The following is a 15,000-nucleotide window of genomic DNA, read 5'->3' on the forward strand; positions in this document are numbered from 1 at the left end:
TTATTTTGTTATTATTATTATCATTATTAGTACTTTTATTTTTTGTAATTATTATTATTGTTATTATTATTATTATTATTTTCTAATTCTTTATTATAATTATTACTATTTTTATTATTGTCTATTATTATTATCTTATTATTATTTACTTATTATTATTATCTTATTATTATTATCTTATTATTATCATCATTCTTATCATTATTATTTTCATTATATACATTATCATTATTCTTTGTTGTGGTAAGGTGGAGGGCAGCCGAGGACGGCGTAGTATTATCATCATTATTTTTGTTGATGTTGGTGTTGTTATTACTATTGTTATTGTTATTATAATCTTTATTATTGTTATTTTTATTATCATTATAATTATTATTAATATTATTATTATTTTCATTATTTTTATTACCATTATCATCAATATTATTTCTAGCATTGTTAGGATTATTATTGTTAGCCTCACACACACACATGTACAAACACACACACCCGTGCGCGCTCCCATTCACACAAACACACACATTCAAACTCTCTCCCTCACACACACACGCTCACATTAACACTCTCTCCCTCATACACACGCACAAACAAACTCACACACACACACGCTCACACTCACACTCTCTCCCTCAGACACACGCATAAACACACACACACACAAACTCATCCTCACATTCACACACAAACGCTCACATTCACACACACACGCACACACATACATGCTCACATTCACACACATATAAATATATATATATACATATATATACATACATTTATACACACAGACACATTTACATATGTAAATTAAATATATGTATCTATCTATCTATCAGTGTATCTATCTATATACATTAATATAGGTATATGTATATATATGTTTATATATATATATATATATTATATACAGAAATTGACATATGTATATGTACATACACACACACACATACACACACACACACACACACACACATATATATATATATACATATATACATATATATGTATATACACACATATTTAAACATATATATATATACATAAATATGTATGTATCTATATATGAAATATATATATATATATAAAGAAAGAGAGAGAGAGAGACAGAGAGAGATTTATATACATCCATATATATATATATATATATATATATATCTCACTATATATATGTATATATATATATATATAGAGAGAGAGAGAGACCGTACACACAAACACACACACATTCATATATATATATATATATATATATATATATTCATATCTGTATATATATTTTATTCTTATTGTGCTGATTCTGATGTGTGTGTATATATATATATATATATGTGTGTGTGTGTGTGTGTGTGTGCGTATGTGTGTGTGTGTATGTATATATATATATATATTATATATATATGTGTATATATATATTTGTATATATATATATATGTGTGTATATGTATAAGTATACATATATTATACTGATGCATGTAGATATATATATAATATATATATATATAAATATATGAATATGTATATGTATATGTATGTATGTATATTTGTGTGTGTGTGTGTGTAAAATGAGAAGAAAGAAAAAATATATAAATATATACACATATACATATATCCATTATATATATATACATACACATATACATGTTTATTTATATGTCTATCTATCTACCTATCTGTATACCTATTTTTCTCCCTCAGTGAATGTATATATATGTGTATGTGTGTATATATATATAAATATTTATCTATCTAGATATTTGTATGTACATATATATTTAATATATATAAACATATACATACATATATATATACATATAGTTATACATATACATATATATATACATATATACATATACATATTCATATACACTGCACACGGCGTGCTCACATTCACACACACAAACAGAAACACAAATAAGCAGACACACAAACACAAACACAAAGTACAAACACACACACACGCAAGTGCAGTGCAACCGAGGAATCAACCTAAGTGTCTCTTCCTTTGCAGGTTCCCATCCGCTGCACGCGGCCGCCAGGGGAGGCCGGAGGGAGGCGGTGGAGGCGCTTCTCGCCGGGGGCGCTGACCCCAACGCCCAGAATAATCTTGGTAAGGCGGAGGGAAGCCGAGGACGGCAGCAGTATCTTTAATATTATTTTTGTTGTTATTATTAGTATCGTTATTGGTATTATTATCATATTGTCAATATTATTATTTTGTTATTATTATTATCATTATTATTTTTATTATTTTATTATCATTATTGTTATTATTAGTATTATTAGTATTATTTTATATCATTATTATTAGTAGTAGTAGTAGTATTTTATATACTTTTATTATTAGTATTATTATTATTATTATTTTATATTTTTTATTATTATCTTATTATTATTATCTTATTATTATTTTCTTATTATTATTATCATTATTATCATTATTATTTTCTTATTACTATTATCTTATCATTATTTACTTATTGTTATTATCATTATTTTCATTACTATTTTCATTATTTCCATTATCATTATTCTTTGTTGTGGTAAGGTGGAGGACAGCCGAGGACGGCGTAGTATTATCATCATTATTTTTGTTGATGTTGGTGTTGTTATTATTATTGTTGTTGTAATTATAATCTTCATTATTGTTATTTTTATTATCATTATTGTTTATATTAAAATTATTATCATTTTCATTATTTTTAATACCATTATCATCAATATTATTTCTAGCATTGCTAGCATTATTATTGTTAGTCTCACACACACAAGTACAAACACACACACGCGCGTGCGCTCCCATCCACACAAACACACATTCACACTCTCTCCCTCACACACACACGCTCACACTCACACTCTCTCCCTCACACACACACGCTCACACTCACACTCTCTCCCTCACACACACACGCACAAACACACACACACACAAGCACATGCTCACATTCACACACACATGCTCACATTCACACACACATACACACACACACACACATACACACACACATAAAAGCTCACATTCACACACACATGCACACATACATGCTCACACTCACACACATACCCATACACACAAATGCTCACACTCACACACAAACACACACACACACGCTCACATTCACACACACAAACACATACACACACACACGCTCAAATTCACACACACACACACGCTCACATTCACACACACATGCGCGCGTATTCACATTCACACACACACACAAACACACACACACACACACACGTCCACATCCACATTCACACACACACACACGCTCACATTCACACACACACACACGCTCACTTTTACACACATACACACTCACACTCGCTCGCATTCACACACACACACGCTCACATTCACACACACACGCTCACATTCACACTCTCGCTCCCACACACACACACACACACACACACACACGAACACACACATAAACACACGGAGGGAAGCCGAGGGCGGCGGCAGTATCTTTATCATTATTTTTGTTTTTATTATTATTATTATTATTGTTGTTTATATTAATATTATTGTTCTTATTATTGTAATCATCATTATTATCTTATTTTCATTTTTTTTATTACAATTACATCAATACTTCTGTTAGAATTATTAGTATTATTGTTTTTAACTTTATTGTTTAAATTTTTTTTTATTAGTAGTATATTATTGCTTTTTCATTATAATTGGTATTGCTGTTGTTATTTTTATAATTATATTAAATAACCATTGTTTAAGATCCTTTTATCACTTTCATTAACGCCGTCATATATCTGAAGCTGATATTGGTATTCATAATTTCATATCTGATATTAAACATTTTCTTATTTTTTATTACAAAATATCAGTTCATATAAATTCAAATGAATTATGAACTTTAATACTTCATTAACTTTAATATATCAGTGTTAGTATCATTGTTATTCTTCTTTATTAGTATCACTATGTTTGTCATTGTTATTATTAGTAGCATCAATGCTATTGTTATCATTGTCATTATTATTATTATTATTATTATTACTGCTGCTGTTGTTGTTAGTATTTTCATCCTTATTGTTATTATCATTATCACTAACAGTATCTTCATTATTATGAGGAGGAGGAGAAATGTTTATCATTAATAATTGCTTTTCTATCTTCCTTTCCTTTGGCGATTTGTGGAACGAAACATCTCGAGAAGAAATAATGCCTCGGGAAAAATGACTAATTGGCACCTCTCGTCATACTGCAGCTCTATTAGTGAGAAAAAAGTAGTTTTCATGCCATTATTTTGCATATTGAGGGCACCTTGTGACTGTCTTCTTCACATCCGATGGTGTTTATGTGAAGAGGTGGCTTAGCTTCTGTATTCTGTGCTCATGAACGTAATTTTTCTGTCACTGAGAGCGCGGGTTTTGGGCGGGAATTGCCAATTAGTCAATTTCCCAGAACCGAATGATTTGTGTGTGTGTGTGTGTGTGTGTGTGTGTGTGTGTGTGTGTGTACTTGTGTATGTGTACGCATGTGTGTGTGTGTGTGGAGAGAGGGAAACTCTAGGCCAGTTTTTCTACTTCTTGCCAAAGTTCCATCTGAAAAGGCAGTCATTTCAAAGGCAAGAAATGAACATCGGCAATTATTATGCGCCACACTTGGAGGGGCCCTTCCTGTCCCTGCGTCTGCGTCATCTTCGTCCCTTTGTCTCTCTCCTCCAACTCCCTCCCTCTCTGTTACTATTCTCTCTCTCCTCCTTCTCCCTCCCTCTTTGTTACTATTCTCTCTCCTCCTCCCCCCCTCTTTGTTACTATTCTCTCTCCTCCTCCTCCCTCCCTCTTGGTTACTATTCTCTCTCTCCTCCTCCTCCCTCCCTCTCTGTTACTATTCTCTCTCCCTTCCTTCTCCCTCCCTCTCTGTTACTATTCTCTCTCTCCTCCTCCTCCCTCCCTCTCTGTTACTATTCTCTCTCTCCTCCTCCTCCCTCCCTCTCTGTTACTTTTCTCTCTCTCCTCCTCCTCCCTCCCTCTCTGTTACTTTTCTCTCTCTCCTCCTCCCTCCCTCTCTGTTACTATTCTCTCTCTCCTCCTCCTCCCTCCCTCTTTGTTACTATTCTCTCTCCTCCTCCCCCCCTCTTTGTTACTATTCTCTCTCCTCCTCCCTCCCTCTCTGTTACTATTCTCTCTCTCCTCCTCCTCCCTCCCTCTTTGTTACTATTCTCTCTCCTCCTCCCCCCCTCTTTGTTACTATTCTCTCTCCTCCTCCCTCCCTCTTTGTTACTATTCTCTCTCCTCCTCCCCCCCTCTTTGTTACTATTCTCTCTCCTCCTCCCCCCCTCTTTGTTACTATTCTCTCTCCTCCTCCTCCCTCCCTCTTGGTTACTATTCTCTCTCTCCTCCTCCTCCCTCCCTCTCTGTTACTATTCTCTCTCTCCTCCTCCCCCCTCCCTCTCTGTTACTATTCTCTCTCCTCCTCCCTCCCTCTCGGTTACTATTCTCACTCTCCTTCTCCTCCCTCCCTCTCTGTTACTATTCTCTCTCTCCTCCTCCTCCCCCCCTCTTTGTTACTATTCTCTCTCCTCCTCCCCCCCTCTTTGTTACTATTCTCTCTCCTCCTCCCTCCCTCTCTGTTACTATTCTCTCTCTCTTCCACCTCCCTCCCTCTCTGTTACTTTTCTCTCTCTCCTCCTCCTCCCTCCCTCTCAGTTACTATTCTTCTCTCCTCCTCCTCCCTCCCTCTCTGTTACTATTCTTCTCTCCTCCTCCTCCCTCCCTCTCTGTTACTATTCTCTCTCTTCTCCTCCCTCTCGGTTACTATTATCTCTCTCCTCCTCCTCCCTCCCTCTCTGTTACTATTCTCTCTCTCCTCCTCCTCCCTCCCTATTGGTTAATATTCTCTCTCTCCTCCTCCTCCCTCCCTCTCAGTTACTATTCTTCTCTCCTCCTCCTCCCTCCCTTTCTGTTACTATTCTCTCTCTCCTCCTTCTCTCTTCCTCTCAGTTACTATTCTCTCTCTCCTCCTTCTCCCTCCCTCCCTGTTACTATTCTCTCTCTCCTCCTCCCTCCCTCTCAGTTACTATTCTTCTCTCCTCCTCCTCCCTCCCTCTCTGTTACTATTCTCTCTCTCCTCCTTCTCCCTCCCTCCCTGTTACTATTCTCTCTCTCCTCCTTCTCCCTCCCTCTCAGTTACTATTCTTCTCTCCTCCTCCTTCCTCCCTCTCTGTTACTATTTTCTCTCTCCTCCTCCCTCCCTTTCTGTTACTATTCTCTCTATTCTCCTCCTCCCTCCCTCTCTGTTAATACTCTCTCTCCTCCTCCTCCCTCCCTCTCTGTTACTACTCTCTCTCTCCTCCTCCTCCCTCCCTCTCAGTTACTATTCTCTCTCTCCTCCTCCTCCCTCCCTCTCTGTTACTATTCTCTATCTCCTCCTCCCTCTCTGTTACTATTCTCTCTCTCCTCCTCCTCCCTCCCTCTCTGTTACTATTATCTCTCTTCTCCTCCTCCTTCCCTCTCTGTTACTTTTCTCTCTCTTCTCTTCCTCCCTCCCTCTCTGTTACTATTCTCTCTCTCCTCCTCCTCCCTCCCTCTCTGTTACTATTATCTCTGTCTCCACCTCCCTCTCCTCTGTTACTATTTTCTCTCTCCTCCTTCTCGCTCCCTCTGTTACTACTCTCTCTCTCCTTCTCCTCCCTCCTTCTCTGTTACTATTCTCTCTCGCCTCCTTCTCCCTCCATTTCTGTTACTATTCTCTCTCTCTTCCTCCTCCCTCCCTCTCTGTTACTATTCTATGTCCCTTCCTTCTCCCTCCCTCTCTATTACTATTCTCTCTCTCCTCCTCCCTCCCTTTCTGTTACTATTCTCTCTATCCTCCTCCTCCCTCAGAGAGAGACGGAATAGAGAGAGAAAGGGAGGTAGAGAGAGATAGAGAGAGGGAGCTTGAGAGACAGGGGGGTAGAGAGAGAGAGAGAGGGGGGGAGTAGAGAGAGAGAAGGGGGTTAGAGCGAGAGAGGGGGTAAAGAGAGATGAAAATGAAAAGCATTTCTTTTTCTCCATTTCCTTTGGCGAGAAGAAAAATGTTTTCGGGAAAATTGACTAATTGGCACCTTCCGCCGAACTCCCGCGCTATTTATGAGAGAAAAAAAACAACAACAAAAGTCTGAACTTCTGTAATCCGTGCTTATCCGTGCTGGTAAAGAGGCTATGCGAAATGCTTACACCATGGCGGCAGGAGCGCTTGCGGGCAATCCCGCCGCCACGGTAAGCACCGAGTGTCAGACAACTCAATGAGACAGCCGTAAAAAGCTGACACAGGCCGGGCCATATTTAGAAGGCCCGGGCGAAGCTAGAACTTCGCAAACCAAACCACCACACCACCGTGCTTATGAACGTCATTTTTCTGTCACTCAGAGCGCGGGTTTTTGTCGGGAGATGCCAATTAGTCAATTTCTCAGAGCTCATATTTAGACAAATTCCAAATGATTTGTGCATGTCTGTCTGGGTGTATGTGTGTGTGTGTGTGTGTGTGTGTGTGTACATGTGTGTGTGTGTGTGCGTGTATGTGCGCCTGCATGTATGCGTGCGTGTATGTGTGTCTGCGTGTGTGTGCGTGTAAGTATTCGTGTATGTGTGTGTGTACGCCTGTGAGTGTATGTATGCATATGTGTGTGTGTGTGTGTGCATGTGCATGTATATGTGTGTGCCTGTATGTGTATGTGTGTGTGTGTGTGTGTACACCTGTGAGTGTGTGTGTGTGTGTGTGTGTATGTGTATGTGTGTGTGTGTATGTGTGTGTGTGTGTGTGCATGTATGTGTGTGTGCCTGTATGTGTTTGTGTGTGTGTGTGTACACCTGTGAGTGTGTGTGTGTGTGTGTATGTGTATGTGTGTGTGTGTGTGTGCATTTATGTGTGTGTGCATGTATGTGTTTGTGTGTGTATGTATGTGTGTGTGTGTGTGTGTGTGTGTGTGTGTGTGCGCGTGCATGCCTAAGAGTATGTGGGCGTGTGTGTGTACGCCTGTGAGTGTGTGTGCATGTGTGCGTGTGTGTACGCCTGTGAGTGTGTGTGTGTGTGTGTGTGTGTGCACCTGTAAGTTTGTGTGTGTACGCCTGTGAATGTGTGTGTGTGGAGAGAGAATCTCTAGGCCAGTCTTTTTTTTTCTCTCTCTCTCTCTCTCTCTCTCTCCCCCTCTCCCTCTCTTTTTCTCTGTTTTTCCTCTTTTCCTTTTCTCTCTCTTCTCCCCCCCCCCCCTCCCTCTCTGTCTCCTTTTCTTCACTTCCTTTTCTCTTCCTTCCTTCCTTACCTCTATCTTTCCTTTTCCTCCCTTACTCTCTCTCTAATCTTCTATTTTCTCCTCTTCCTCTCATCTCATCCTCTCACCCGGACCTCGCCTTCCAAGAGGAAGAGAGGGACTGAGAGAAGGAGGAGGAGCAAGATAGAGAGAGGAAGAGGAGGAGGAGGAGAAGGAGAAGAAAAGAATAATAATAAGAATAGGTTGAGAAAGGCGAGGAGGAGCAAGAGAAAAAAAAGAAGACGAGGAGGTAGAGGAAAGTAGCTAGATAGAATATAATTAAAAAGAGAAAGAGAGAAAGAAAGAAGAGGAGGTAGAGGATGGCAAGAGAGAGGAAGAGAATTTGAAAAACAGATAGGAGGAGGAGGAAGAGAATGAGAAAGTTTCTCTCTCTCTCTTTCTCCCTCTCCCTCTCTCCCTCCCTCCGTGTCTCCCTCCCCCCCCCCCCTCTCTCTATTTTTTTCTCCCCCCTCTTTCTTTCTATCTCTCTTTCTCTCCCTCCCCCGCTCTCTCTCTCTCTTTCTCACTTTTTCTCTCTCCATCTCCCTCCCTTTCTCTCTCTTTTCTTTATTATCTCTCTCCTTCTCCCTCCCTTTCTCTTATCTTCTCTCCCCCTCTCTCTCTCTCTCTCTCTCTCTCTCTCTCTCTCTCTCTCTCTCTCTCTCTCTCTCTCTGTCTGTCTGTCTGTCTTTCCCTCTCTACCTCTCTCCTTCGCCCTCCCTTTCTCTCTCTCTCTCTCTCTCTCTCTCTCTCTCTCTCTCTCTCTCTCTCTCCCTATCTCTCTCCCTCCCTCTCTCCCTCCTTCCCTCCCTCTCTTCCCCCCTCTCTCTATCTCTCTCTCTCTCTCTCTCTCTCTCTCTCTCTCTCTCTCTCTCTCTCTCTCTCTCTCTCTCTCTCTCTCTCCTTCTCTCTTTCTCTTTCTCTCTTTTTCTCACTCCCTCTCCCTCCCTTTCTCTCTTTTCTTTATTCTCTTTCTCCCTCTCTCTCCCTTTCTCTTACCTTCTCTCTCTCTCTCTCTCTCTCTCTCTCTCTCTCTCTCTCTCTCTCTCTCTCTCTCTCTCTCTCTCTGTCTGTCTGTCTTTCCCTCTCTCTCTCTCCTTCTCCCTCCCTTTCTCTCTCTCTCTCTCTCTCTCTCTCTCTCTCTCTCTCTCTCTCTCTCTCTCTCTTTCTTTCCGTCTATACCTCTCTCTCTCTCTCTCTCTTTCCCTCTCTACCTCTCTCTCTCTCTCTCTCTCTCTCTCTCTCTCTCTCTCTCTCTCTCTCTCTCTCTCTCTCTCTCTCTCCCTCTCCCTCTCCCTCTCCCTCTCCCTCTCCCTCTCTCTCCCTCTCTCTCCCTCTCTTTCCCTCTCTCTCCCTCTCTCTCCCTCTCTACGTCTCTCCTTCTCCCTCCCTTTCTCTCTCACTCCCTTTTTCCCTCTCTTTCTCCCTTTCTTTCCCTTCCTCCCTCCTTCCCTTTTTCTCTTTTTTCTTCTATCTCTCTCTCTCTCCCTCCCTCCCTCCCTGTCTCCTTCTCCCCCCCTCTCTCTATCTTTCTCACTCTCTCTCTCTCTCTCTCTCTCTCTCTCTCTCTCTCTCTCTCTCTCTCTCTCTCTCTCTCTCTCTCTCTCTCTCTTTTTCTCTTTCTCTTTCTTTCTCTCTCTTGCTTTCTCATCCGTCGCTCTCGTCGCTGCATCGTTGTGAAGTGAATCCTTTTGTTTAAGTTTCCCCAAAGTTGGTGGCGCCCCTCGACCCATGCGCCTCGCCAGGAGCGCACAGCCAGGCGGACCGCGTGTTTCGAGCCATTGTTAGCGTCATCCCTGCCTTTCGTTTTCTGTCGCTTTTATTATGGATGTTAAAATCATTCCTTTTATTCGTTTATGCATGGTTTTTCTAAAGATTCGTGTGTGTGTTAATTGCTTTTATAGTATTAAAAAAAAAATATATATATATATATATATATATATATATATATATATTACGTTTCAATATTTATAAGTCCGAGTGGAATATCATATAATTATAAATGTTTGATTTCTGATCTAACGTGACGCGGTCCATTGAAACAAAGCAGTTTTAAGGTTTTTAATGATTTCTTTCAAGCTTCCTAAAGAATGAGTGGCTCAGGCGTAGCTTTGTAACATTGATTACAGTCATATTTTTTCACACAACGGCAGCACACTATAGTCAGTTTCTAGTTTCATAACGAGTAAGAATGAAACGAAAAAGAATAAGAGAGACTTTTGGTGCGAGTGAAACGCTCCAGTTGGAGGCTCGGCTCTGGCATCATTCGTGGTCTGACTGTTATTAGTATTATTCTCGTAATTATCATTATTATTGTTTTATTACTATTACTATTATTATAAATATTTTTTTTATCATCATCAGCATTACTTTCCTTGCTGTTATAATTATTGTTATTGTTGCTGTTGTTATTATTATTGTTAGTTATATTATTACTTTATTTTACTGTTACTGCTTTATTATCCTTGTTATTATTGCTTTCATTAATCCCCAACTCTCCCTTCCTTCCTCTGTCTCTCCTCTTTTTCTTTTCAACTCTCTTCCGTTTCTTTCCATCCTCTCTCCTCTTCCTCCACTTCTTTTTACCTACTCTCTCTTCTACCTGAAAATATTGAAAAATGATTATTTTCTTTTTCATTTCATTTGGCGATTTGTGGAACGAAACATTTCGAAAAGAAATATTGTCTCGGGAAAAGGGACTAATTGGCACCTTCCGCCAAACTCTGCGTTATTTGAAAGGGAAATATGTTGTTTGCATGCCAGTATTTTGCATGTTGATGGCACCTTGTGACTGTTCTCTTGACACCCAATGGTGTTCGTGCTAATTGGTGGTCTGAACTTCTGTAATCTGTGCTTCTGAACGTCATTTTTCTGCCACTCAGAGTTTTTGTCGGAAATTGCCAATGAGTCAATTTCCCAGAGCCGATATTTGTTCACTTGATCTATTACATTGGAAAAAAATTGCCAAATGAAGTGAGGATCTGTGTGTGTTAGTGTACATGTTTGCTTGTGTGTCTGTGTACGTGTGTGTGTGTGTGTGTGTGTGTGTGTGTGTGTGTTTGTGTGTGTGCGCGTGCGTGCGTGTGTGTGTGTGTTTGTGTGTGCGAGCGTGCGTGCGTACGTGTGTGTGTGTGTGTGTGTGTGTGTGTGTGTGTGTGTGTGTGTGTGTGTGTGTGTGTGTGTGCGAGCGTGCGTGCGTACGTGTGTGTGTGTGTGTGTGTGTGTGTGTGTGTGTGTGTGTGTGTGGAGAGAGGGAAACTTCTACTTCTTGCCAAAGTTCCATCTGAGAAGGCATTCATTTCAAAGGCAAGAAATGCACATCGGCAATTATTATGCGCCGCACTTGGAGGGGCCCTTCCTGTCCCTGCGTCTGCCTTCATCTTCGTCCCTTTGTCTCTCTCCTCCTCCTCCTCCTTTCCTCTTTCTTCACCTTGTCGTGCATGTGCTGTGCATTCCTCCGAAAGATCAACTCTTATTCTTATGCTCATTATTGTTAATTTTTTTTTTTTGTTTTTTTTTTTTGTTTTTTTTTTTTTTTGAATTACTGAATTACATTATTTAATATCAAATGAGATTATTAAATTATTAAAATATATTATGAAATTATTAAAATATATTATGAAGGTATTAAATGATATTGAGAAGTTATTAAATTATATTATTTATTTATTAAATTATATTATTTATTTATTAAACTAAATGCTAATGATTCAATTCTTCGCATTCCTTATCAAAAGACTTTCCTCTTGTGTCTGTGCAATTCCTTGTTTCGTTCATGTCACCCACTTCATCTAAAATTGCCGTTGTCCACCGTTTCTGTTTAGATGTTTGGTCTTCTCAAGTGTGGCTTCTTTAGCAGATTCTCTGATCATTCCACTCGCTCGTTTCCAAGAAGCATTCAGATTTCCCATTCCTTGCAAACCGTCCAGTTCTTATCGACTTCCTAGTTCTTTAATTTATTCTTGTTCTTGATTCTTACCATTATTAATGTGTTTATCTTTATTATCATATGATCATCATTATTTTAGAGTATTAATATGACTCTCATTATCATCTTTGTGATTACCATCAAGGTTTTTCTTAATATTGATGTAAGTAGAGTAATTGTTCCCACCGTCATATAGTTTCATCTTTACTTTTTATCTTTAATTTTGTAGTTTGTGTATGTCAATGCACTTCATTTTGTTTTATTGGATTTTCTTGTGCATTTGAGTTCGTTGTTATTACTTTTACCTTTAGTTTTATTATTCATATCTCACCATTATTCTAGTTTTTCCTATTACTATTTTTGGAAATAATAATACTATTATCATAATCATTATCATCGAAGTATCTCATGATATTAATGTTAGTAGAGTATTTATTCCAGCCATCATGTATTTCCATATTTATTTTGTTATAATTATTACTACAGTTATTTATGCCATTCTAATTCTTTTTGCTTTACTGTTTTTTCGTTATGTATAATTATTAACATTTTTTATTAACATTAAACATTATTAACCTCATTTATTGTGAACATGATTTCTATTAACAATTATCATTTATTTCTTTATTATTTATTTTCATTAACATTTATAATTAACATTATTTTCACTTTTGCTACAGTTCTTGTTATTATTATCATTATTTTTGGTATTAATAGTATTTCTATTATCATCATTATCATTGTCATTGATATTTGTTTATTATCATTATTGCTATAATTAGCCCTATTATTATTATTACTATTAGTAGTAGTGTTATTGTTATTATCATGATTATTTTATTGTTATTTTTAGCATTTTTATTTTCATACCATTTTATAATTGTCTTTATTTTCTGTTATCAGCATTATTATTATCATTAATACTATTGCTAGAGCTGATATTGGTATTATTAATATTAATCGTATTATCCTTATTGGTGTTATTTTTTTCTATTATTGTTATTATCATCATTGCTGCTCTTCCTTTCGTTGTTTCTCCTTTTGTAATTCCTGCTGTTTTATTATGTATATATATATATATATATATTATCATTTACACTATTACTATCATTAACATTAATATCATGATCACACGAAATGCCTTTTTTCGGAGGGCGGAGCTTTGTCAGGCACTGATCGCCTCCTCAACTCGGACGACTTTCAGGCCGAACGGCGATGCACTTGGCAGCCTTGCGGGGGCATTGGGGGGCGCTGGAAGCTCTTGCGGCGGGCGGGGCCGGCGTGGACCCCGTCGATAATCACGGCGACACGCCTCTCCACGACGCAGCTTCAAACAGGCACCTTCTCGCGGTGGGCGTCCTGACTGGCCTCGGGGCATCCACCAGCAAGAAGACTAAGAAAGGGAAGACTCCGCAGGATCTGTTGGGGAATCTTTCCGCTGATAAACTCTTCCCAATGGTAATGACAGAATGGTAATGGTAATGACAGAAGGCAATCAGACTGTGATATGAACCAATGTGCTGATATCAGGCTGAGCGCCCTGGTCGTTGGCTACACTTACTGTTGTTTATTAGTCAGAGAACTCAGCGATTTATTATTATTAATTTTTTTTTTTTCTTCTTTTCATTAAATCGAGTCAACTAAACCGAGTTACTTTTCAGGCGGAGAAATGTGCTGCGACTGCAGCCGAGAAGGAAAGGAGGAAGATGCAGGTTAGTTGTGTAGAGTAAGACTAACCTGAAAGATGGTCGCTCTGATCTGCTTCTCGACTCAATTCCCGCTTTATTCACCGAGTCTGCCGATGGTCGTCTGGTTCCGCTTCCGCTGCGACGCCAAGGCAGTTCCCTCGACGCTTTCCTGAGACTGTTTTCCCTTGCAGGAGAAACTCGAGGAGAAGGAGAAGGAGATGAAGAAGAGGTACGACTCGAAGGAGGCAGAGGCAGCCAACCTGAAGAAGGAAATCGAAAAGTTGAAGAAGAACCTTCAGAAGTTAAAGTTAATTAAGGTGCGTGTAAGAGACACAGGGAGAGAAAAGAATAAAGAAGAAGGGAGAGGAGAGAAGAAAGGAGAAATATGATAGTTGGGAAGACAGAGAACATGGGAGTGGGGAGCTAAGTAAAAAAAATGAGAAGACACTTTCCTGAGACTTTCCTGAGACTTTTCTCTTGCAGGAAAAACTCGAGGAGCAGGCGAAGGAGATGAAGACAGAAATCAAAAAGGTAGAGGTACGTGCACAGAGAGAGGGTTGTTGCTCTTGGGTATCTGATTCCCCTGGCTAGAAAGGCATTCCTGACGCGCGTCCTCTCCTCCGCAGACTGAGTACGAGGCCAAACTGCGGGACTCGAACATGGCCCTCAACATCAAAGACGACGAGGCAGCCGACCTGAAGACGGATGAGTGTGTATGAGTGTGTATGTATGTATGTTTGCATGTATATCTATATACACATATGCACATGTGTACATGTATACATGCAGACATACATGTGTGTGTTTGTATGTTTGTGTTTGTAAGCACTCGAATGAAGAGAATTTCGCCCACGAAAGAGTGTGGGAAATCCTCCCAAGTGTTGCTAAACCGCTCCTTCCTGCCGGACCCGCAGCCGCCACGTAAGCCTCAGCCGACGGCCGCCAGCCAACCCTCGGCCTCAGGCAGGAGGAGGAGGGCCCGAGGAGCAGCTGGCAGGGCTAGGGGAGCGGCAGGCGGGAGAGACAAGCCTCAGCAAGCAGCTGGCAGCAGAGGCAAGGCTAGGAAAGCACCAGAGAGCGACGAGCCTGTGCAAACCGCAAGCGGGGCTGAGCGTCCGGAAGCAGCAGG

At 39.8% G+C, this 15,000-nt stretch overlaps 1 protein-coding gene across 3 annotated transcripts in view; it reads left to right on the top strand.

Annotated features, from left to right (window-relative positions):
• Positions 1-14,739, top strand: part of LOC125024643 (26S proteasome non-ATPase regulatory subunit 10-like) — a 26,839-nt gene extending 12,100 nt beyond the window's left edge. For 2 of the 3 annotated variants that reach the window (XM_047612445.1, XM_047612444.1), the window contains exons 5-10: positions 2,006-2,104; positions 13,388-13,641; positions 13,845-13,895; positions 14,063-14,188; positions 14,355-14,408; positions 14,498-14,739. In XM_047612445.1, coding sequence (XP_047468401.1) covers positions 2,006-2,104; positions 13,388-13,641; positions 13,845-13,895; positions 14,063-14,188; positions 14,355-14,408; positions 14,498-14,590 — 677 coding nt within the window. In that variant the 3' untranslated portion in view covers positions 14,591-14,739. The remainder of the gene's footprint in view (positions 1-2,005; positions 2,105-13,387; positions 13,642-13,844; positions 13,896-14,062; positions 14,189-14,354; positions 14,409-14,497) is intronic. The other variant, XM_047612446.1, reaches the window with a different exon arrangement.
• Positions 14,740-15,000: the final 261 nt, after the last annotated feature.

Source organism: Penaeus chinensis, unplaced genomic scaffold (assembly GCF_019202785.1).
Source record: "Penaeus chinensis breed Huanghai No. 1 unplaced genomic scaffold, ASM1920278v2 CTG_1540, whole genome shotgun sequence".
Classification (NCBI taxonomy): Eukaryota; Metazoa; Arthropoda; class Malacostraca; order Decapoda; family Penaeidae; genus Penaeus; species Penaeus chinensis.